The sequence below is a fragment of the Pan troglodytes genome, chromosome 1 (genome assembly GCF_028858775.2).
Source record: "Pan troglodytes isolate AG18354 chromosome 1, NHGRI_mPanTro3-v2.0_pri, whole genome shotgun sequence".
Lineage (NCBI taxonomy): Eukaryota > Metazoa > Chordata > Mammalia > Primates > Hominidae > Pan > Pan troglodytes.
Genome location: NC_072398.2, coordinates 153047913 through 153073587, shown reverse-complemented (window position 1 = coordinate 153073587; position 25675 = coordinate 153047913). Strand labels below are relative to the sequence as shown.

Here is a 25675-nt window from a genome sequence, read left to right as displayed (position 1 = left end):
TTTTAAGACTTGTGCAACCAGATGTTACCCTTTTATCATTAAAACTTTTTAAAATCATCTTTTCTCACAGTAAACATAAAAAAAAAAAAACCCAGTCAAGTAGAAAATTTTACCATGTAATATATGTATAAAAAACACAAAGCACTCCTTTATAATATTCATCAATGTACATTTATTGAGGAAACCATAATGAATACAAAATTACAGCAATCATGTGACCTTTTACATACAATGTCATTAAAGCAAACTCTAAACCACAGTTGTAAAGTATTCAATTTACCTCAAGTCCAAGCTGCATCTCCCTAAGACACTGTTCCCATCACAGTAGCCATTTTAAGCCAATCTTCTTTTTACACACGGGTAGTTTCTGTAGAGAACATTTTTCTCAGGACGAAAATGCATCGAGCATGCATAAGAAAAAATATATATATATGCGCAAATACATTTAAGAGTTTCTATAGGGGTATCACTGAAGAAAATAAAACCCTGGGATTTATTTGCTTATTAAAAGCACCAATTTTAAAAAATCCCTCAAAAGCTTATATTGTGGCAAGAAAAATGAAGTCACTAACTCAACAAAAAATAAGGTAACTTTCAGAGCCAAAATTATCTTTAATTAGGTATTGTTATAATGCATTTTAAAGTGAGGCAGAGTTTGCAGAAAATAAAAACAAGACATCCTCACCGATTAGTAAACTCTACATCATTATTCTACACAACAGATAACTTTCTAAGTACAGCTGATTTTACTGGCAGAGTATTCAAACAAATAAAATGCTATCACTTCTGAATGACTCCCCTTTCCCTCTGAAAGTACTCTGCTATTCCTACCCAAACCCACCCCTTATGAATTAACTACCAAGATAATTTGTTTCAAAGATATATTTTACAATGTTTATAAACAACTAGTATCAAATTACTAGTTTTAGTATTAAAACCATTTTTATATTAAAAAATAAAACTATACTTCTCATTTCTAAAAGAAACATCAAACCACAGAATTCTAAGTATCACCACACTAAGCTGTCTTAAAAAAAACTAAAAACATTGTCAAATTTTTGTTTAAGTGCTAAATAAGTCAGTTCAGTTTCAATCTAAACTATACATTGTTTCTAACACTAATATCCAATGCATTCAAATCAACTGGCTCACCTTTTCTGCTTTCCATTTATTTCAGACTTAAGATCAGCGTCATTTAAAATAATGCTTATAGTATCAGTGAAGGCTTATGGTAATGAATAAAAGAATTCTCATGAGACAGAAACAATGCCCCAATATCTATTATCATCAATCTATCTGTATTTTTTTTTTAATAAAAATGCAATCTACAACTAACCAAAACTTGACAGGCTCTCAAGTTTCAATGAGCCCCTTTATATTATCAATTGTACATATCTATCATTGACTATTAAAACATAACATACACATAAATGTGGTGTAGTAACTATGTAACTTAAGAAATTTAACAGTTCATGGAACATTTAAGATCAAGTGAATAGCACTTTAAAATGAAAAGTGATCAAAAGCAGGTACATTACACCCTATACCATATTATGTATGGGAATACATTTCATATTTCTCAATTATGATTTGCCAATTTTACCTTCTACATTGAGCCCTTCTATGGTCCATGCTCATCGGCTCACCAATGGCATACACTCAAAGGATTCCTCTTTATGGGTAACTATCTCAGGACCTGATTTTATGAGCTATGATTTGGTGCTTGCAGCATCTTCAGCACTGTGTGTGAAAATGAAGGCAGTATTTTTGAATATTTTTCTTTGTTGCAGAGATAAGCAGGAGTTTTAAAAGGATCAGCACATTTTAGAAATCGAATAAACAAAACTGATAAGATGCTGCTTTCATACATTCATCTTAACTCAAAATATGTACCAGTTAAAATCATCTATAAAAACACACAAACATTTTAAACTGGCAAAAAAATTAAATAAATGCAGCGTCAGTTATTAAAATATTATTAAATCAGAAAAATACTGATTGCTACAGATTATGAAAGGTTATTTGCTATACAGTTAACATTTCACTGATGCACATGCCTTTTATCAAAACATACTGCCTTATAACTTTTTCCTTCTTCAGCATATAACTTTTGTCTAAGAAAAAAATCATAATAAAATTCTAACCCATAATATCCTTACTGAATTATTATAGTTTAAGAATAAGAAAAAAATAAAGAAATTATAATTTTGGAGGGCAAAGAAATTTTCTGTCCATCATATAAAACAGATTGTGAAGGCTGTTGAAGTTTCTAAACAAGTGATTTCCTAAATCTTGAAAACTGTGTAATTGTCCTTTCTTAATATTAACATTTCTATATTTGGGGAAAAAATACAAAAAGATTTGGATGTAGTTCAATTACTGCAGCAATCTACTCATCATTTTCTTGTCTTAATAAAAAAAAAAAGTAAAATAAAAAACATTACCCAGAAATGTAAACAGTTGCTTTAACAACTTACAGACTTTCCACTAAGATGGTAGCATAAAATAACAAAATACATTTTGGGGAAGCAGTAGCAGATTGCCTTTGAATACACAACCACAAAAACCTCACAGGGACAACATTAATGTACTGAAATATTTATTTATATATGTCCTTAGGTTGTGCTTACCTGGTGCTTTTTGCAGCAGAACCTAAGGTGGAAGGTCTGGGAAGGCACTGTGAAGTATAAATAATTGCACTGTTTGCAATTAATAAAGATTTTAAACCTTAAATGAATCAAAATCAACAGCCTCCAATTTGTGAGTTATGATACTGAATTCAACTGAACTACTTCTTCAGTTCAATTAATAAATGCACCACTTTCCTAAAAGGTCATCTATAAAACAGTATCATGCAAAATACTGCAATTGTTCACGTCAATACCCTACTCTTAAAGATAACAAATAGCTAACTCCTTAACTATTAAACTTCATACTAGAACTATATATGCAGATCTAAATAAGGGTAAGGGAAGTCACTCTAGGTTATATAAAACAATCAAAAACATTTCAAAATATCTACAATGAACTGTACTGCTATTTCCATCCTGTAGGTAATCTCAACATTTATGTCCTTGTACCTCTTCCTTTAAAGTATATTCAAAACAACAAATGGTGCTCTCCACCAATGACAAAATATATATTTATGAAATGTGTTAAAATTGCTACATTGCTCATTATTTGCAAACTGAAATCCCCTTCTGTCTGATACATTTCAAGACTTTCATATTAAATATAGAAGATATGCATATTTTACACTGAAAAACAATATTTTAGGAGCACCAGTGAATAATACTATTCAACTTTGTTAAGTATCAGTTTTCTTTAGCTATAGCTAAAGCATATAAAAAATACTTACCCATTAAGCTCACTTTAAAAAAAATACAGAACTATGTATTATTCTATGTTAAATTAAGAGGCAGTTATGGTTTTCCAAGATATCAGCACTGTATTCCAACATAATATTCACACAACGTATGGCATTTGCATTATGTGGAACATTGACAAAAAGATACTGTTGCAGTTCATCAATTTGTCATTCTGATGTACTTACAGTGCAATGCTCCTTGAAGGAACACAATCAAGGATGATACACAGCACAGTCCTCCTCACCCCTACAGAGCTAGTTCTATACTGGCTGGATCAAACCTGCACTTCAACAGACAATGGCAAGACAGACTGTATTTGCATGTAGTCTAATATATTAATATGCAAAGAGCCAACAAATATGCAAAGAGTAAAACAATGGATTTCAACAAAATATCAGAACTTCAGCATGAGTGTTAAAGAGTAATAAAATGACTTCAAGTACATAAAAAAATTAAGTTGATTCAATGATTGGACTTGTGCATTTACAAAACAAAGCTTATCTATACTGCATAAAGAAAAAAAAAAAGCTTGAACGTTTCCATACCCCATTTATGTTTCAATGGCAGATGCAATGTAGCTATACTTTTTGCACACTATTCACTTTTCTATCCTAAATTTAGAAAGAAACACACTAACATTATACATTGAAAGAGTTGCTTCACATGGAAAAAAAACTGTTCTTATTAGACTACTCATATTCACTATCTGAAAACTGTTTAAAATTAGTTATGCCGAAACAGTCTTGGAAATCAAGTATTATCAAATTAAGAACAGAAAGGTTAACTGTTATAGCAGCAGTACAGGTCTGAAACAGTGGTCATGTATAAAAGGAAATTTCACTGTTAATGCAATGGAAGTATGCCAAAAGATCATTGTACACACATGCAGTTTTTAATCAAACAGAAGGAAAAAAAATGAAGATATCAGGATTACTTGTGCTGAAAGAGCCAAATACAATAAATGGAAAAGATCCTCCAATCTACCACTATACTGCAAGGGGGGAAAAACATGCCAGTGTTTAAAAACTCAATATTTCATGGGGAAAGCTTATATATTTGTGTATATGTATCTTAATTTATCATTGCTAAGAAATTATGAATCCTTTAAATACCCACATATCCAACTTACCGACACAGGAGGTTTCATATCATTTATTGTAAAGCACAAAACAGGCATTTTAAAAGTGAAAGTATACATTGAAAAAGTACATTTATATCACAAAGCATCAACCACATAATTGCAAATACATTTGCTGGAATGTGTACATCTACACTAAATACTAAAAACAAACCAATTTTCATTTCTACACAGAAATATTAACCTCCTATCAGTAGTGATAGATATTTTGTACATTTTCAAAAAAAAAAAAAAAAGGAAACACTATTTTAAACCAAAAACAAAATTAAGATCTTCATCAAGTCGTCTGCATCCATATATTTAACAAAGGTTTTTTTCCCCCACACAATGAAGCAAATACTGTATTGTCCACTTCTTATTATTGGCCCTGTGCAGAAGAGATACATAAGAAATACACAAAAAGTTAAAGAAAATCCTTGAAATGGAGCTAATTCAGGAGTGAATCCTTTAAGAAAGAAAAAGTGGTTAATATAAATGGTGGTGGCTTCTTGCATGATTTGCAAATCCCTGGGGGAAGAAAATTTATTTTTAAAATCAAAGGCATTGCAGAAATATTCACCACTCAGATGCTGGAAAGCATTATAAAAAACAAAAAAAACCCAAACAATACACCGTAGTACTTCATTTAAATAGTTATTATACTTTGCCAGATAAAAATTTAAAAGGCAAACACTCCCAAACAGACAAACAGTAAACATGCAGAAAACAGACTGGAGTAGAAATCAACAAATTAGCAATTACATTATACCTGAGGTGCTGGAGGATGCTGTGGCATTCCCTGGGGACTTGTCTGGGCATAATAGGCTGCTTGTTGTCTATAATACTCAGCCCAGGCTGCACTATAATCTGGCTGACCACCTGGAGGAGCCCCAGTCGGAGCAGGAACTGCCTGACCTTTGAAAAAAAAGAACTTTGTTGCTGTAACCACAATTATAAGCCCAACATCTCATTTCTAATAAAAACAATACCTTGCTTCTTGTAGTATTTCTCCCAAGCCTTTGAATAATCTTGTGTCTGCCCTTGTTGACCAAAAAAAAAACCCCCTAAATTTTAATATAAAATTACATCCACTGTAAGTACAGGTTATAAGACAAAAGCCCAGAGGGTCAGAATTACTCCTGTTTTATTTAAAATATTCATTTAGTAGTGTCAGGAAACCACTGCAATTAGAAAAAAAAAAAGAACGCTCTTTTCTTTTTGCCTTATAATTAATCGTTAACTTTTAGTTCTAGACGTCATTATTAGTAAAAAAAACAGAATCAACTCCAAATCCACACTGCTTTAGCTAAGGAAGGTAAAGATTTAGGCATAATCTTAATTCGATTCCAGAATTACAAAAAGAACATGTTTGAAAAACTTTAAGCCCACTTAAAGGCAATGATTTAAAGACTGTATTAAGACCTAGCCAAGACTTTTTCCTGATTAGTAACCTATAAACTGTACGTACACACACACATAATAAGATGTTAAAAGTATTAATAATTTATTCCAATTACAACACAATGTTATTAAAAGTAACCTGACAAGGAATAAAGAACAAGATCAATGAAAACACATAAAACTCAGCTTTCACAATCAGGTCTTTTTCCAAATAAGGTGACTTTGCTGAATTAAGAGACTAAAGAAATATAGCAATGAAATGCAACGCATGAATCTTGAATGTACTCTGAATTAAACAAAACACACAGACGACAAAAGACATATTCCTGACAACTATGGAAATTTAAATATAGTCTGTATGTTTGTGATAATATTGAGGGTATTTATTTTCAGACAGGGTCTCACTCTGCCACCCAGGCTGGAGTGCAGCGGTGCAATCATGGCTCACTGCAGCCTCAACCTCCCAGGGCTCAGGTGATCCTCCCACCTCAGCCTCTAGAGTAGCTGGGACTACAGGCCCACCATGCCTAGCTGACATTTTTCTCTTTTTTTGTAGAGATGGGGTTTTGCCATGTTGTCCAGGCTGGTCCTGAACTCCTGGACTCAAGTGATCCACCTGCCTTGGCCTCCCAAAGTCCTGGGATTACAGGCGTCAACCACTGTGCCCAGACATTGAGTTTATTTAGAGCAAACTGTCTTGTCTGCAACTTACTTTGAAATGGTTCATACACAAAAAACATACATATAAAGCACATACAGCAAACTTTTAAAAAATGATGAAGCTGAGTGTCTGATGCCTTATTTCCCCAATTTCTGAAGGTATGTAATTTTCTAAATAAAAAATTGAGAAGAGAGAGTATGTGTTCTCCTATTCAGTTTCTTTACTTAAGCACTATTTTATTTCGTTTGTAACTCACTTGGCTTTGTGAAATAATTACCATAGACAAAAATACTGGAGCATGGACATACAGGAAGCTCTTTTTATGTTTGTAGGATGCTGCCAACAAGACCAATTTCATGGTTTCAGAAAGCAGTCTATCACCATTGTAAAACAGGTCACAGACTCAAAGCAACTGAGTGAAAGAATTTAAGATTTATGATTCTTTAAAAATGCCTGAAAAAAACCCTCTTTTCTTGGGTAACAGAGAACTCTCATATACTATTAAAAACTCTCATATTTTCCTGTCTTCTATAAATAACTGTTCTCAAAGAGGAAGTAAGTTTAACATTTTCCTCTTACAAGACAATTCAAGCAAATCTGAAACAGGTTTCAATATCTAAAAAACTGGTGTGACAATAGCAATAAAACCACACATTGTCTCTTACAGGGTGCACATTTGAAACCAAACCTGATCAAGGTAGCAATCAACAGTCTTCAGGTTTTAAACCCCATTGTAAGAGTTACTCATTTTAGAGGCAAATTAACAATGTAAAATGGTAGAAACAGGCATATGCATCAAGAAAATTCATCGATGTTCCCTTAAAAAACTACAACCTCTGCAAACTCCTATATCCCTGTGGAAAGCTAATAGTAAACACTTTAGACTTTAAGAAAAACCAAATTCTTGGTAAATAAGTTGGTAATATTTGACACTCCAATCTTAAAAGATGTTCAAGAAAAGCTTATTTCACTCTTGCAATCTAAAGGGCAAATGTGATTTATTTTGCCCAGTTGGAAGCAGAGAAAGAACTCTTTCCCTGCCCCTTCAGACATGTACTGCCTTACCTTGCACTCCCCTTATTCCTCTCTTTAGTTACTGGATTTTGTTTGTTTTGAGACAGGGTCTTGCTCTGTCACCTAGGCCAGAACACAGTGGCAGTGGTGTGATCATGGCTTAGTTACTGTTTGATGCCAGATAGTTGAGTTTATACTTCAGTAGAACATTATCTAATATTTATTATAGTTTTATAATTATAATGTATAAAGTTTAGCCTTAAATTTCTTTCATCCCAAAGATAAAAGACTTGCTCTAGAGTTAGCTTGTAAGATTCTATTAGAGCCTAAGAGCCAGCCTTGCATGAATAGATTTTCACACTCAGTTGTCTTCCCATATAACTGTACCTTTCCCACAAGTCCTCACTCTACCCTCCTTTAGGCTTAAGGTACCAGATTCTTCAGGGTTCAGAGTCTACCACATCAGTCCTTATCATAATGGCCTTCCTCAAGTCAAACTTTTCCCAAATGTCTTCACTTCTCCAAACAAGAATTACTCCTTTCTATTTTGAAACCCTGTTTGTTCTCTTAAGGGTCTTAAAAAAATCCCTCTATTCTAGCTTTAAAAACACCCATCTTTACTGCCATTCCTTATAAGCCTCTGAAATCTTATCAAGATTTTCTCTACTTGGGAGGCTGAGGCAGAAGAATTGCTTCAACCTGGGAGGTGGATGCTGCAAGTGAGCCGAGATCATGCCACTGCACTTCAGCCTGGGCGACAGGGAAAGGCTCCATCTCAAAAAAAAAAAAAATAAATAAAAAAAATAAAATAAAATAAAATAAAAATTTCTCCTCTTAGTTTGGTGTTATCCTTGGGAACTTAGAATTGTTTTAAAATATAAACCTAATTTTGGGAAACTTAACCCACATCTGTTTTCAATAGTTTTTTTTTTTTTTTTTCAGTAAATAAGCAAATAATGACAAATTAAAATCTATGAATGGAGTTTTCTGTTCTTAACAAGAAAAACTTAAATTAGGCTCCAAAAGCTGTGAAAGCCTGCCTAGTTTGGCAAAAGGGGCACTAGGATGGGGAATCAGGAAATCTGAAGTCCTAGCATCATACCCCTGCCACTGGAAAAGTCAACAAGTTGGCTTTGAGATAAAGATGTCTATCTCCCTATTATTCCCTTTCTCCTTCCATTTAAGAAATGTGAAGACTGAACCAAGTTTTATGCTTTAAGGTTTCTTATTTGTGGTAAAAAGATCCTGATGACAGGTAAGGTACCTAGAAGAAATTAAAGCAGTTAAGCAACTAATCATTTACAAAAAGAACTTTTATAGAAAAAGACAAATTGACTCCGTATGATGATGACAAATGCTCATCAAGCACCTGACTAAATTACCTAGCATTATTTCCTTTAAGATATACACATGTGGCCAGGCGCAGTGGCTCACGCCTGTAATCCCAACACTTTGCGAGGCTGAGGCGGGTGGATCACCTGAGGTCAGGAGTTCGAGACCAGCCTGGCCAACATGGTGAAACTCTGTCTCTACTAAAAATACAAAAATTAGCTGGGTGTGGTTGGGCGCCTGTAATCCCAGCTACTTGGGAAGTTGAGGCAGGAGAATAGCTTGAACCCAGGAAGCAGAGGTTGCACTGAGACGAAATCGCACCATTGCTTGGGGAGTAAGACCAAGACTCCGTCTTAAAAAAAAAAAACAACAACAAGATATGCATGTGAAGGACTTGCCCAACTAATCTATTTTGCTCATAAAATTAACAGGTGAGGCTGGGTGCGGTGGCTCACACCCGTAATCCCAACACTTTGGAAGGCTGAGGCAGGTGGATCACCTGAGGTCAGGAGTTTGAGACCAGCTTGGCCAACATGATGAAAGCCCGTATCTACTAAATATACAAAAAATCAGCCGGACGTGGTAGCAGGCGCCTGTAATCCCAGCTACTTGGGAGGCTGAGGCAGGAGAATCGCTTGAACCTGGGAGGCGGAGGTTGCAGTGAGCTGAGATTGCGCCACCGCACTCCAGCCTGGGCGAGAGTGAGACTCCCTCTCAAATAAATAAATAAATAAAATTAACAGGTGATTATTGTGGTACTACAGAACAACAACAGAAAAGGCGGGGTAAGGAGGTTCTTTAGTCATACAGCATTATTATTTAACATCTAATTATTATTTAATTATTTCTATGCCATGTTTTCCTACAGAGGATTCAAGACAGTATAGTATAGTATCTCTAACTGGCAGGGAAATGGTAAAAAAAAAATAAAAAATTAAAGACAAGGTAAAATTTCTTCCCTTAACAATAAAAATTAGAATTCAACCCACCCACTCATTTTGAGTAAAACATAAAAAGTAAAACAAAAAAGACTAAACAGTAAATGTATTAATGGCCATATTACAAATAATCAATATGGTAAAATAATGCACAGAAGCCAAACTCATTCCTCCGTAATTACCTAAATCCATTAACAAGCCTTTATTTTTACCTACTTAATAATAACTAGGGACCCTATCTAGGGGACATTACCCATTGAGAAAACAGAAGTTGAAGTTAGTGATTTTTAACCCAAACAGGTGACCAGGTCTCACTATGATGCCAACGCTGGCCTCAATCTCCTGTGTTCAAGGAATCCTTCCACCTTAGCCTCCCAAGCAGCTGGGACTACAAGTGTGTGCCACCGCACGTGGCTCATGCTCAAGTCTTTTAAAATGGTGATGCTATGTAATTAAAGTTAAGTTGATTACAGGTCCTGACCACAATGCTGTCAGGGCATGATTATTAATAGCATCCCTATTCATTCTAAAAAGGATCCCAGTTCAGAAAATAAATTATGTAACCAACCTTAATCAGAGTATGCTGTTTTTAAGTTAAAAGTTTCTTTTTGCCGAATTGTAGCTACTGTAGATCTGCCTAAGCTAGGTCACAAAAACATAATCTGTTAAAGCCTCAGAAAGAGACGGAACATGACTCTCCTAGGAAGCCATTCTAAGAGGAAAAACAATTTTTCTTTAAAAAGAAACCAGTTGTGCAAAACAACTTTATCATCAGGTATATGTAATTTTACATCTAGAAGATTAAAATCGTCACCTTTCTGGAAATTTTTCTTTCTGTGGAGAATGAGAAACATTCTTTGGCAAAGAAAACATTGAAAATCCCAAGTAGACCGTTCTCTTATGACAAAACTCTACCACCTATAGATTCTTTTTCTGATAGTGAAGGATAACCAAGCTTACCAATTTAGCTTTCATTTGTGACATCTAGCTGTGGTATGTAATAATTTTAAATGACTAAGAGCAAGAGCAGCTGAAACATAGTGATTTGTCCAGAAGTATAGTATCAGGTTCCAAATGGTTCCTAAAGAGACAAATTTGGGAGACAAGCTTGGGACTCAGACCCTCTTGGAAGCCAGATTCTGGTTCCATCACTTGGTTACTTTCCGTCACTGCAGATTACTTCTTACCTGCTTATCTTGCAGCAAAAATAATGGTATCACACACAATTTTCGCCTGACACATTAAAATTTAACCTTATGTCATTTAGACTGATAATATATATAACTGTCATTGTCAAAAGTATAGTAATGTTAATATTGTATGTACCAGTAAGGACATTTCTAGTTTCAATTAATAACTGGTTGACAAATGCAATTAGAAAAAAAAATTTCCTTGCCATATAACCACAAATTTAAAAACTATAATTTACAACTGTCTTGATATGTTTACAAGTCCAGTGATTTTATTCAATTATTCTCTTCCTGAAGAGAATAATTTGTTTCAATTTAATTAAGTATGCATTTTCAAGAAATGTATAAAACATACCCATTTTCTTGTAGTACTCTTCCCAAGCCTTGGTATAATCAACCTGTCCAGCTGGGGCTGGATTCTGCTGATCTCCTTGTTCAAGCAAAACAAAACAAAAAACAGAATTAAAGTTTTTAAAAGGCAATTTTGGCCGTTTCCTTGGGTGCAGGAGCTGGCAGGGGCCTGCAATGTGACAGTGAGGGTAGGAGGGAGGTACTATGTGGTGGTGGCATCCCTAACAGTGCCAAAGATAGAAGGTACTGGGGGTACAGAGGTGGTGGACAGAAAAGAAAACCAACCTGTTTGAAGACTGGTTATGTTGAACATATAAGTAAATGCATGTCAAATAAGGAAATACACTGAGGACACCAGGTTTCTCACCGTTTGTAAACAAGTACAAAAAAGGAAAAGGCTTGAAAACCCCAAAATGCTGAAATGGATGTGGTGATATGAACATAGTTTTTAAAAAATATACATATATCGATGTTTATGTGTTTTTTGGTGTGTGTATGTAGGTATGCATGTATGTAAATATATTTCCTAGTTCTGCCTGTTAAAAGAAGCTAGAAGCAATTACACCTCAGTAGCAACAAGCATACTCAAGTCTCGTTTCTAACTACCATACTCTACTAAAAGGAATCAGAGCTCCTTGAAGAAATAGCTGACTCAAGGGCTGGAGCCCAGAAAGCACAAAATAACAATCTTACTGTGCCAGACAGTATGGAAGTGCTTAAAAGAATGACAGGTATTTCAAAAGGATATAGGCACCACCCTGAATATACTCCCTGACTGGCCAAATCCAGGATAATCTGATTATCAAAATTATAAAAATACTTTAAAAATATAACCTATTGCAAAAATCAGAAATCCATAATGATATAAAGAACTTAATATATCAATGTTGACTTACTGATTTGGAGGGCTGTATGATGGTTATGTATTTTTGAAGAAGTACCCAACAGGACATCATGTCTACAGTTTAGTCTTCAGTGATTTCTTTCAGAACTAATTATGCTGGATATAATTAGCTTCCTTCAGAACTAATTATAATGGATATTTAAAATAAATACACACAGATACACATGTATGATATAGATGGTAACAGAGTAAACAAGGGAATAAAACATTAACAGCTGGGCTATCTGGGTGCTCCTGGTATTCTTCTTACAACTTTTATGAAAGTTTGAAACTATTTCAAAGTAACAATTTAAAAAAGGAAAAGTCTGCTTAAATTATAATTAAATAATGTCAGAAATTTTAGGTATTATACAGTGATGTACTTCATATATAATTCCAAGCACAAGTTTTGGCTTTCACATACAATAAGTTCTGTAGTTACCTTGTCCATTAGTTTGAGTTGTAGTTGGTGCACCTGCAGGGGCTGCTGGTGGTGGCTGTGCTTGCTGTTGATAATAGTGAGCGTAATAAGCAGCCCAAGCTGCTGAATTTGGATCCGTTCCTGCCTTAGCTAAAATAAATGAAAGTTCAAGGTTTGCATGTGAAGTCTGTAATTCTCTCTCTCACACACACACACCACCCCCCCAGCTCTCTGGCAAATATACAGCCCCCAAAATTAACTAGAACATTAAAAAAAGTATATGAAAACTTATATTTTCTATTATTTTTGTTGTCACCATCAGCTTTTATTAAAGAAAACCAAGTGTCAGAGACCAAGTGACTTTCCTAGGTTAAAAACTACTGAGTGGCATAACTGGGATATGAATAAAGGTCTTTTGGCTCCAAATCCAATGCTCTGTCTCAAACCATCCTGTGCCCTTGTTTTTTTCTAAATTGGTTTCACCTCAAGCACAAACAGTTCTATCTAGAAGATGACTAAAGAAAAACATTTCTAGGGACTAACCTGTATAAGAAAGAAAATTATTTTAGAACAATGAACTTTGTCCTTATTTTCAATGAAGAGAAAATATAAAAATCTTAAAGAAGATTAGCCACATTTCATCCTATTTCACATTGAATGTTATAAACTTGATGTCATCCTACTTGAAATTCTTCATTCTCTGCAATCTTCAGGATGTTCAAAGCTTAAGTACAGCCTATCATTCAACATCTTTAACAGCCTGAAGCCCCTGGCTTATCCTTTCCATTTCAGCCTCATCTCTCCCTTTGGTTGTATCTCTTCAACACCCAAGCTCCAGCCACAACACAGTGCTTGTACTTTTCAGAAATCACTATGCCCGTGTCTCGGCTTTTAGCTATGTTGTCTCCTCTACACTTGACTGACCCTCACTCATCTCCCACATCAACTGAAGTGCGAACAGTTTGAGACCTTTCAATCTTCTAGAAACCAGAAAAAACTTGATTGTCTTTTATACTAGGAATACCATACAATTAAAACTTTTAAATTTTCTATTATACCTTCATTCTGAACAGTAGCAATTCTCAGCTGCTTAATAAAGGTTAGTCAAGTTTGAGAAAAATGAGCAAGAATTTCTAGAAAAAGAAAATTGCAAGGTAATATAATTGTAAGGTGTTATTAGGACACCCTCCAAACTTTTCTCAATTGCCCAATGTACTGCTTTTGTATGTTGGATGTTTACATATCTCAATAGTGTCATTATCTGTATTTTTTTTTTTTTTGAGATGAAGTGTCTCACTCTGTTGCCCAGGCTGGAGGGCAGTGGAGCAATTCTCAAGGAGTTCTCCTGTCTCAGCCTCCTAAGTAGCTGGGATTACAGACACCCGCCACCACATCCAGCTAATTTTTGTATTTTTAGTAGAGACAGGGTTTCGCCATGTTTTGCCAGGCTGGTCTCCAACTCCTGACCTCAAGTGATCCGCCCGCCTCAGCCTTCCGAAGTGCTAGCGTCACAGGTTTTAGCCATGGCGTCTGGCCATTATCTGTATATTAATCAAGAAATCTAGGTATTTCACTTTACACTATGCCTGGATAGAGAATTTGAGATAAAACAGACTTTAGGAAGTGGTATTTCTACTCCCAAATGTGAAAACCATACCAAAAAACCAGTCTCACAGTTACAAATAACTAGTATGTACTAAGAATTTACTAAATATTCACTCAACCCAAGATTCATTCATTTATTAATTTATAGATAAGAAAACAGAGGCTTAGAGGAGTTCAAAAACTTGCTTGACATCTCACAATTAGTAAACTGTAGGACTAGGACTGATATAGGTTTATTTGACTCTGAAGTCTAAATTCTTGACCACTACATAAATCCATTAACAGACCACTCTTTTTTTAAAGAAACATTTTAGTTCATATAATATTAAAACAGTATGCTATTCTAAGTCTAATATAAGCAATATCCACCCCCAGGGACCCAGTAACCCTTTGATAAATCTGAGTGGGGCCAACCAGCTGGTTTTAGTTAAATGGGTTACTTCTTGCCCAAAGGCCATGCTGCAACCACATTCACTGACCAGCTCTTACAGTAGTGACTTCACTACTACTCCAAGTGAGAAATTCAACTTGTGATACAAAGACCACTTCCACTTCTTATTCCCATCATTTTTCCTCAATCATGCTAACCACCCAGTAGTGCTCAAAAATACAATCCTGGCAGATCCAAGTTACCCAATATGAATCTGCCTTTTAACCTACTCAAACTCTTCAATCCCATTAATTATACCATCCCAATCAGCCAACAAGAGGGAAAGAAAAGCCCTTTCATTCTCCAAAAAGTAGTGGTTAGAGTATTATATCCTGTACCCTGTGAGCCCCTTCCATCAGTGTTGCTTATGCTGGGAGTGCATTCTTTTGCTATAGAACACAGCCCCAACTTTGCACACCTATATCCTAGCACAACTCGAGTCATGCTTGGTAACTGTCATGCTGTGTCATCATATTCCAAACAGCACACTTCCTATGAAGTTAATCAAGCAATTTCATTTACATAAATTACTTCAAGTTTTTTTGGGATAAATGTATTATGTGTAGAAAGTATTCCATAATTGAGTATATTTTCCTTGAAACTACACGAGTGAAAGAGGCCTAAAAGGTAGGTAGCAGGTGAGAAAAAAGGATCATAAATAAATGTTAATTGGTTTCAAAGAATGACTCTTTGACCAAGATGGAAAGCAAACTACAGGGTATGGAAAGATGCCAGAATATAATAGGATATAATAAATAAATCTGAATATAGAAAATAATTAAACGTATTTGGGCTTTAGCATGCAGTTATTAAATACAGGCCTGATTTTTACTCACATGAAGTTGTCATATGAGGAGTACTAGAACAGATATCTTATTTGACAATTTGGAAGTTTAATGCCCCAATACTTAACACTCTGTTAGACTGTTATATATATATATATATTTATATAGACTGTTACATATATACATAATTTTTTAAGAGATGGGATCCCATTCTGTTGCCCAGGGGAGTGCAATGGTGTGCCCACAGCTCAATACAATCCAGAACTTCTAGGCTCAAGCAATCCTCCCACCTCAGCCTTCTGAGCAGCTAGAAGTACAGGCACATACCACCCTGCCCGGCTAATTTAAAACAAATTTTTTTAGAGATGGGTCTTGCCATATTGCCCAGGCTGGTCTCAAGCCTCAGCCTCAGACTTCTGAATAGGTGGTATTACAGACGTGAGCCTCAGTGCCCAGCCCCTATCACATACTTTTCTAAATAAGTAAAAACTATTTTTCCACAGATAATGTCACAATGAACATACTACACATTTGACAGCACTGGTATCCAAAACCTATGACACTGTGCTCTTTCCTGCAACTTTTAGCTTTTATCATTCTACTGTATCAACTCATAAGCCAAAGGCAAGTAGAAAGAAATTCCATAAAAGCAGAGCTCATATTCATGTCAGTCCTATACACTGGGGTAGAGGCAGTGCCTAACACTGTTGAAAGAGTAAAGTGAGTGAAGGTGATGCATACAAATGTAGAATCAACACTAGAAAATTTAATAATGTAACAGGAGTGGAAAATAATACAGATAACACACAAATAATAAGCATCTTCTACCTGGATCAGGAGGAGCCTGCTGCTGCCAGTGTGGATATGCATTTCCCCATCCCTGGGGAGCATATGGGGCTGGAGGACCACTGAAAAGAAAAATCAGTATAAAAATACAGTCCCAAAACTAGAATCTTTGGGGAAAGCCCAGAACTAAACCCAATACTTACTGAGGAGCCGGGCCTGGTGGTCCAGGATTATAAGGTGCAGGGTTGTATGGTCCCATTGGAGTTCCAGGCCCTGGAGGCCCAGGAGGTCCATGGGGGCCTGGGACACCATGGGGCCCATGGGGTACAGGTGGCCCTAAAGGATTTACTGGGCCCTACAAAAAAAAGGATGACATAGAAAAATCAGAAAAACACAGTAATGGTTAAACAACTCTATGGCCAAATAATCATCCATTTCTACCCTCTTATAGTCACAAACAACAAATTTTAGGTTTTCCTTCCTTTCCTCATTCATTTTGCAAAAACTATTTCATCTGCCATAATAATGAGACATGTAAAATTCACTAAAATCAATAGCAGTAGCAATTAAATGCAATTTAAATTAAATTAAATTTAAATTAGCAATTAAATTTCCTTTAGCTTGTTTGCGGACAGCAGTAGTTCCCTTTCCTTTTATAATTCTTACTTTTACTATCTTTTTCCATCTTAATCACAGAAATCAGGTCCTTATCTTCAGCTCTTCTCTCTATATCTACTTGCCTAACATGAGACAACCATCTTGACAATATATTCCCAAACTGCTTGGGTCCTGTATCATCGTCTTCTGAACATTTCACTGATAACATTAGTAGCTAGTTGTTTCACTATGAAACTAAAATCCACCTCACAACCTATTTCTGTCACTAAAATCCCATTCAGATCAATAATTTATATCCTTTTTGGCCTTTCATGTATCATGATGTTTAATAGCACAAAAATTCCCTTTTTAATTCCTTCAATAAATCAGGATATTTTATATCCTTATCATGCATGCATGCCACACCATTAGTAACGCTTAACTGATTTCTGTTTTGTTAAGCCAACAAAGACATTACACTTAACTGTCCTAAATGCTCCTTCTGAGTAGTTAACACAACCAGGCGACATGCTGGACAAAATGCTAACACTACATTTTGTTGTAAATTTCTCACTGCAAAATAGGGAAACTAAACTTCATGACCTTTAAAGTTCTTTTTATTAACTTGTCTCTTTAAATCTCCAATTGCTGTCATCTCTCACTTACTATCCATGACCTATTCTTTCCAAGTAGTAAAAATAATACTGAAAAAGTAGCAACATTTTTTAGGGTTATGTGGCAGGCATTCTTTTAAGTGACACACACATGAACATTCATTTAATCCCTACAACTCTATGAAGTAGATACCATTATCCTCATTTTACAGGAGGAAACCAAGGCACAGAAAAGCCTGAGTAACTTCTCCAAGGTCACAGAACCAGTAAATGATTCACAGAATTCTGAACTCAGGCAACCCGACTACAGAGTCCATGCTCTTAATCACCACACCAAATTGCTTCTCCAAAACAATCTATCTTGTTTTTCCATGAATCCAACAGAAATCCTGACCCATGCATGTTAGGCTAATACTGTAAAATAAAAAACCAAGATGTGCTATTCATTTTTTTGCCATGGCATCAACCTCTATCATTACTCTACAAACATCCTCTTCATTTTTTGAACCATTAAACTATCCATACAACAGAACTTACAATGTTTGTGTACATTCTGTAAGACGTTCCTTAAGCGTCTTTTGTACATCTATTTTTGTCTTCCCAAGTTGACAGAAACAGTGTCAACCTTGTTTTGCACGCACCCCATTCACAGCATGGCAAACACCAAAAATAATTTTTCCTAGGCAATTCTAATAATTTAAGATGCTCCCTGCACACTTTGTGTTAAAAACTCCAGTAAGACACTGTCTGCCTCACTTACAAAAAAGCAGTCAAAGCGTTTCATACTTTTTTGTTCTAACAGAAAACTTTCCTGGAGAAAAAATTTCCAAATTTGTCTGTGCACCAGAATCACCCAAACATCTATGTAAAATTAGATGCTGGGCCCTATCCCAGACATTTTGAGTCAGGTCTGTCTCTGTATATTATGTGTAGGAGTGGGAAGCACCCAAATAGTCTACATTTTAATACCCCCAGATGATCTGTGAGCCAGTCCAAAACCTAGGATTTATGAATTTCTACTGTAGAGCGGCAGATGTACCTGATTTATCTTGTTTGCCTCGCTGGGGTTCAGTAGAGTAAAATCTTAACAAGTAATGAATTCCCGTTAACTATGTCCTTCAAGTATGTTCCACAATCCTACACCAACACTAATATCATGCCTGCAGGTAACACTACCCTCCTCTTATCTAGCCACACCCAAATGTAAGGTTGTTCTCAAAACCTGTAACTACACATTTAATTAGGTTATTTTCATTGCTGGAAAATCTTCACGTTGTATCCATTATACATATCATGAAATCTATAAATGCTGACTAGTAATGATACATTTTCCTTTGATGTATTTGAATAAATGTCTTAATTTAACTACAGTCTAAGGGTCTACACTAAAAATTAAAAGTTTAAAGTATACTCACACCAATCTTTTCTTCTATGAGTTGCCGAGCATAGTCTATCTGTTGTGGAGTGCCACGAATTGTAAATAACTTCATATTAGGATCTGCATTTGGTGGAGGATTTCTCTGAAGTTCTATTCTTGCACCAGACTGCTGGCTTATGCTTTTTATGGTTTCACCTCCTAAAATCAAAAGACAGTAATTTCTCTAAAGGTTTCAAGGGTGTACTAGGAGCTATTTAGAAGAAAATGATCACAATTAAATGGGCCATTAAAAATATGGTTTGGTCAGTATCCTAATTGACAATATTGTATTAAGATTTTTCATTTAATATTCTACACTGAAAATCAAATTTTAGGAAGCATTTCATGCTTCTCTTAAAATACATTTACATTTACTTGGTATGTTTAAACATAACCTTAATGTGATTATAATAAAATATTTGAATTAACTGCTTTTAAAAGCAGTGTAAATATAAACTAATACACTTATAAACATTCAAATTTTTAAAATATGAGTCGGGAAAAACCAAAATGCACAAACAAAAACACTCAAACCACTTTTTCGGTCAAAAGACATTTCTTATGCTACTAATTATCTCTTAGTTCGCTTTCTCTAGAAGCTAGTAAGATTAAAATCCTGCTCTTTCTATAAATATACATGAGATCCCTCATTTATGTTTTACTTGTTACATATTAACATAAGAATGCTTTTCTACTAAAATACGGTCAGAGAAAAAGCATTGCCACTTGTTTACGACAGCAACAGAAAGTGTCCAGAAAAATGAATAATGTGTTAAAACATTAAGAGTTTAAAATACATTGCCTTTTCCTATTATTAATCCAGTTTTCCCAGTTGGCACAATAAAATTAAATTCCTGTAGTCCACCAGGTGGTCCCATGTTCCAGTTGCCTTGACCTCTACCTCTTCCTCGACCACCAGGTCCAGGTCCACCAGGATTACCAGCCTATAGAGAGGGAAAGACAAGAACGAAGAGTCAGCACAGAAATACTTTTGTTTCATGATAAAATTATTAAGTTTATTTTTCCCAGCTCTCATATACCTGAATCAGAAATGTAGAGATGAACTGGCCCTAATAATAAGTAATAACATTTTTTAAAATACAAGAGTAAATAAGGTAGCACTTTAAGGTAGTAGTTCTTCCTGCTCCAAGATCTTTACCTTAAAGCAATTTAAACTTTCTCCATTAATAAAGTATCATCAAGCAGACTCTGATATAGAGGTAACTTCAGATTTCATGAAGGAAAATACTTTTCCATAAAAACAAAAAATGAAAATGTTAACTTTCTATCAAACCTGAACACTTCGAAGAAGGTCTGTAATAATTTCTGCAGCATGTTGACATCGGTCTGGAGGTCCTGTTATTTGTGCTATCCTCTCGGGTGTTGTCCCATCATCTTCGAAACAAAGAAACAAAATTAATTAAACAATAAATGTATGTCAAAACTCATTGCTGCCAACACTTACAAGATTATTATATATACTCACCTGGCTTAAACTGAATGCGAACACCAGCATCATTTTGTATTTTTTTGATCATCTCTCCATTTCTTCCTATTACAATGCCAACAGCAAATCTTGGAATGGGGACCTTATGTAAAAAAGACTAAGTATTAAGAAAGCTAGCTTCTCAGGGTTTAAAGTAAAAAAAAGTATTTTAAAAAAGCGCTGTTTCCTGAAAATCTGCCTCAAATCATAAAAGTACATATAATTCTATATTTATAGTAAATAGGGTAACAAGATATATAGAATTCTGTATTCTAAAGTATAAAGGTGAAATAAAAGGATAACAATGTTAGAGCTACTTAACACAAAACAGAAAACACTATTATATTTATGAATTAGCATACAACCATTTCGGAATGGGTATTTTTACTTACATCTATCCCTTCATTTCCTCCTATTCTTGACCCATACTCATTCCGAACTTCTCTGAAACCGCCTTGATCACGAATTAACTCTAACACCATTTCCTTGGCTTGCTAAAGCAGAAAAAGTTAGCTAATTTAGAAAGCATGTCTCAAAACATTTTAATTATTCATGCATATTTTGCCCAACCCCATTCAACCCACTCTTTCTTTATAAAGTATAAAGTTAAGTTTACTTGAACTTTATATGGGTCTCCTGTAATCCTAAGAGGTTTGTCAGCACCAGTGTTCTGCGGCCCGTCTTGAATCATAACCATTTTAACTCCAGCCCGTTCCTGTTATAATCATAGAAATAATATATATTAACAAAAGGAAGTGGACAAAAATGGGCATCAAAACAGATCAAAAGTAGCCATTTCACAAAAATAACAATACCTGAAGCTGTTTAATAGTTTCTCCCCCTTTTCCAATGACTAATCCTGCCTTGCTAGCTGGAATCATGATTTCTTGAACTGCATTTCCCGGTCCATCGCCATGATGGAAGCCAGGAGCTGGTCTTCCTTTTTCAACAATCTGGTCCAGTAACCGTTTTGCTGACCTGTTAACAAATTAATATTTAAATAGTAAGCTGTAGCATACCCAAGCTTATTCAAATAGAGAAATATAAAGCAATATAACTCCTCCTATCCCAGTTCAGGATTAGGTGCCTTGATGCTAACTTTAACAATGTTTTTACTTTTAACTGAAAGAAAATGCCATCAAGGGTCAAAGATTGAGAGATTATGCAAAAAAATTTTCTAGATATACAATTTTTAAAGAATAGTCCAAAATTTCCAAGAAAGAACTCTAATGCTAAAGTTATCTTAGAATTAAACTGATTCTTCCAAGAACTAAATGATTTATTTACATTTTTAAACTACCATTTTGCTTACTCATATGCTACAATTATTCATTCAACAAATATTTAAATATCAACTATGTGCAGGTGCTATTCTAGGTAATGGGGTAATAGCACTCAAAGAAACAGGGTTCCTGCTAGAGTGGCTTCATTTCATTAAATAAGTAAAAATAACATGTCAAATGAATAACACATTATTTGGAAAGTGCCATAAAGAAAATCAGGCTGGGGGGAAGTGGCTCACGCCTGTAATCCCAGGACTTTGGGAGGCCGAGGTGGGTGGATCATGAGGTCAAGAGATCGAGACCATCCCGGCCAACATGGTGAAACCCTGTCTCTACTAAAAAAATACAAAAATTAGCTGGGTGTGGTGGCATGCACCTGTAGTCCCAGCTACTCGGGAGGCGGAGGTTGCAGTGAGCCGAGTCCAGCCTGGCAACAGAGCGAGACTTCGTCTCAAAAAAAAGAAAAGAAAAAACCTAGTAATGAGGGAGAACTAATAATGCAGAAGAAAGTACAACTGCAGGCTGAACCTTCAGTAGGAAGAAAGGGCTGGCTTTAGGCACACGAACACAAAAGGAAAGCAATTACCTGAGTACTATGTGAACAGAGGAAAAATGAAGGCTGGTAGGTTTAGTGGTAGGGAAAAAGAAAAGCTTCTTATCATTTGCTTCCATTTTCTCAGTAAATAAGCTTAAGTGGGAGAGGGTGGGGTTAGATGCTGAAGATTTGGAGGTGGGGAAATACAGTATTAAAGAGCCTGGGAGAGGAGTGGAAAAGTGAATGGAACTAGGGAAATACAGGCAACACAACAGTCCACTTGAGCTTAATGTCTGAGTTTTAGGTGTCACCAGTCAACCTGACTGTGCATTCTTCTCCAGGCTACACGTGGCTTTACAAGTAGAGACTGGAGTAGATATGGAGTTGTTTTAACCATTTTCTGTGTTTAATGATTCAGATGATGAACCCTACCTGAGAAAGGCATGAGGCATAAACTTCAAAGGAGTTGGAGGACTTTGAGGGAAGGTGGCAGCGAAACCATAGTGTAAAATAAAGCAGTAACAAAGAGAAGAGACGAAATTCAAAGAGTTCTGCTGTTGTTACCTAAGTAGATTTTTAAGATTTTTCAAACTTACTGGACAGATTCAGGTGTTCCAGTTAACATACAGGACCTTTCTGGAAGGCCACCACTGTCTACAATTTAAAACAAACAGAAAACTTCAGGTCAAAAGATTAAAAGTAGCATTAATGTTACTAGAAGCCTTAAAAAAAAAAAAAGCTAGTTTTCTAGTCACACTGAAAATACCATGAGAATGTAACATTACCAGGAGCTATCTGTATTTTGCATCCAGATTCCTGTTGTATGCGTGAGATCTGTTCACCTCCTCTGCCAATTACTAGTTAGAAAAAAAAAAAAATTTTTTTTTTTTGGTTGAAAGATTCTAAAGTATGTTTTGATCATGTTTTCAAAACTTTAAAAATCAAGTTACTTACTGAATCCAACCATTCCATCTGGAACTTTGTATTCTTCTGTCATTACAGATCTGCTAAGAAATAACAGAAAGCACCATTTTCCTTCAATGAAAGATACTTTGTTTACAAATAAAAGCTAATCTATTAATAAAAATGGAAGTCTAATGTCTCCCAATGGCTTAAACTAAGGTTCTAGGCTCAGACTCACGTCAAAAAATATGGTCTTATTACTTGAGTAGTTAAATTAAGAATTTTAAGATGACACATCAAGTGAAGAAGGGATGATGAATGGAACAGTCTGAAGGCATTAACTGTAAAGAAGTTGAAGTGGAGTTTAGAGAATGTCATCTTAACAGTTACTCCAATTCACCCCCGTTCTTCTAAAATGTGGTTAATTCCACCTATCTCTCCAAATCACAAATTTTTCTCACTCAAAAGAAAAATCATCACTTTATGGTACCTTCCCACGGGGAGTGATATGAACTAGGTACACCAAAAAATACACAGACACATATTCAATATACACCAATGTGGTTGTGTTTTTACATACAGCTCAACCAAAACTTGCAGAGTAGTTTTTGAAAATCTTGTGACTGTACCTTTGCTGCTGATGCATCGGTGGTAACTGTGTTCCAAAAGCTATCAAAAAATTAAATAAAAATAAAACAAAAATTCAAAATTTAAATTTACTTATATATTTAACAACACAATCACATCAAACATTCAAAAATCTCTCCCTAATGCACAGACAACACCTTGAAGAGAGTCAAATTTTTTACACAATATTTATATTGGCATTGACAGGGGCAAGAGAGCCAATGAAAGGGAAGACATTATATTAGCAATGGCACAGAACAAAATAATTTCCTTTTTCAAGTTGTACAAGTATAGATCAAGAATTGGAGTTGTTAAATATGTAAAATAATTCAGCAACCAATCCTTACATATACCCGGCCACAATTAATGGGACAGATTGTAAAATAGGAGAAAAAGGTATATATTTACAAAGAAATTCAGGCTAGCTGATCCAAAATACTCATAAACCAACTAACTTCAAAGATACCCAATAATATGAACAAAATCTTTTTTGTTTTGTTTTGTTTTGTTTTTATTATTATACTTTAAGTTTTAGGGTACATGTGCACATTGTGCAGGTCAGTTACATATGTATACATGTGCCATGCTGGTGTGCTGCACCCACTAACTCGTCATCTAGCCTTAGGTATATCTCCCAGTGCTATCCCTCCCCCATCCCCCCACCCCACCACAGTCCCCAGAGTGTGATATTCCCCTTCATGTGTCCATGTGATCTCATTGTTCAATTCCCACCTATGAGTGAGAATATGCGATGTTGGGTTTTTTGTTCTTGCGGTAGTTTACTGAGAACGATGATTTCCAATATGAACAAAATCTTAACATTGAAATTGTTACTTTAGCTTTTGACCCAGTTTAAAAGGAATACTTACAGTCATTTTGAGGAGCAACTTTCTTAGCATCTGGTTGATCTGCAAAATTAAGTGTCTTTTAATTTTTTGCCAATTAAGTACAAAGCTTCTCCCCTCCCAAACAAGAATAACAATATAAACATTTATTGAAATATCTGAAGGTATGGTTTATCATTTGAACCAAAACTGCCAAAATTCAACCCAAACTCAGTAATCTAAAAAAGAAACGATACTTCATTCTCTCCACGTTCAAAAGATGCACAGACATTAAAATAGTTATCTGATTTTTAAGAAATCACTGACCTTAATGTATGTTAAGCACATTAGAATGATACAAGACAACGTACTTTAGGTCCATTACTAGCAAAATATCACATGCTAAAGGCTAATGATGCTTCCACCTCAGGAACTGAAGACTGGGGGGAGAAAAGCCTATCAAACTACAAAAATCTGACATTAAAGTGTATCTGACAGTGACCACAAAGCTATGCCCCAAAAAATAAAACAAAAAACCCCCCCACAACATTACAAGGCAATCTCAACCTAAACTGTTCTATTATTTATAAACAAACATTTCACTGCATAAAACTTTAGCAAAAAAATAAAATCTCAAAGCAACTACATGACTACCTTCATCTAAATCCATTACACAGATGAATACAATGCATACCTTGGAACAGACAACCTATAGCTCAAAGTACTACATTCTCCTCCCCCCTTCAAACTTAAATGATTAAACATCAGAATGTTGTGCAGCAAAAATAAAATATGTGCAGACACATAATCCAAGAAATATTTGTGTCCATTTAAGAATCCACTGGTTTATTTCACGTTTACATACTGAACACAGGTAATAAATAAAAATTCCTGCCTTTAAAAGGAGAGGGCATTCCCTCCCAGTGTGTTGTACTGCTCGGACTTGTCCAAGAGCCATCTACACATAAAATAAAAAGAATACATTACATACAACATCTGAAGCATCATTAGCTCATTTTTTTTCTACATTAAAAACCTCACTATAAGTATGAAAGACACTTAAATAAAAGGAAACCAAGTTCTCCTGGTCAAAAGCTACAAATACAT

General features: G+C 35.2%; 1 protein-coding gene across 37 annotated transcripts in view; it reads right to left on the bottom strand.

Moving 5' to 3' along the window:
- Window positions 1–148: 148 nt before the first annotated feature.
- FUBP1 (far upstream element binding protein 1) overlaps window positions 149–25675 on the bottom strand; it is a 35831-nt gene continuing 10304 nt past the window's right edge. For 2 of the 37 annotated variants that reach the window (XR_010159472.1, XR_010159471.1), the window contains 21 exons: window positions 24614–24652; window positions 23747–23786; window positions 23169–23221; window positions 23000–23071; window positions 22811–22868; window positions 21212–21374; window positions 21013–21111; window positions 20789–20890; window positions 20397–20499; window positions 20205–20305; window positions 19713–19854; window positions 18909–19069; window positions 16486–16637; window positions 16325–16404; window positions 12698–12826; window positions 11377–11451; window positions 5255–5400; window positions 3554–3653; window positions 2631–2677; window positions 1604–1740; window positions 149–367 (listed from right to left, as the gene is read on the bottom strand). Coding sequence is in view for 15 of the 37 variants with exons in the window: in XM_016921151.3 (XP_016776640.1) it covers window positions 1710–1740; window positions 2631–2677; window positions 5255–5400; window positions 11377–11451; window positions 12698–12826; window positions 16325–16404; window positions 16486–16637; window positions 18909–19069; window positions 19713–19854; window positions 20205–20305; window positions 20397–20499; window positions 20789–20890; window positions 21013–21111; window positions 21212–21374; window positions 22811–22868; window positions 23000–23071; window positions 23169–23221; window positions 23747–23786; window positions 24614–24652; window positions 25464–25526 (1856 nt within the window). In the remaining 22 variants the exon portion in view is untranslated. Of the gene's footprint in view, window positions 1741–2583; window positions 2678–3425; window positions 3654–4505; window positions 4874–5254; window positions 5401–11376; window positions 11452–12697; window positions 12827–16324; window positions 16405–16485; window positions 16638–18908; window positions 19070–19712; window positions 19855–20204; window positions 20306–20396; window positions 20500–20788; window positions 20891–21012; window positions 21112–21211; window positions 21375–22810; window positions 22869–22999; window positions 23072–23168; window positions 23222–23746; window positions 23787–24613; window positions 24653–25463; window positions 25527–25675 lie in introns of those variants that run through there. The other 35 variants (XR_008539559.2, XR_010159458.1, XR_008539556.2 and 32 more) reach the window with 27 other exon arrangements.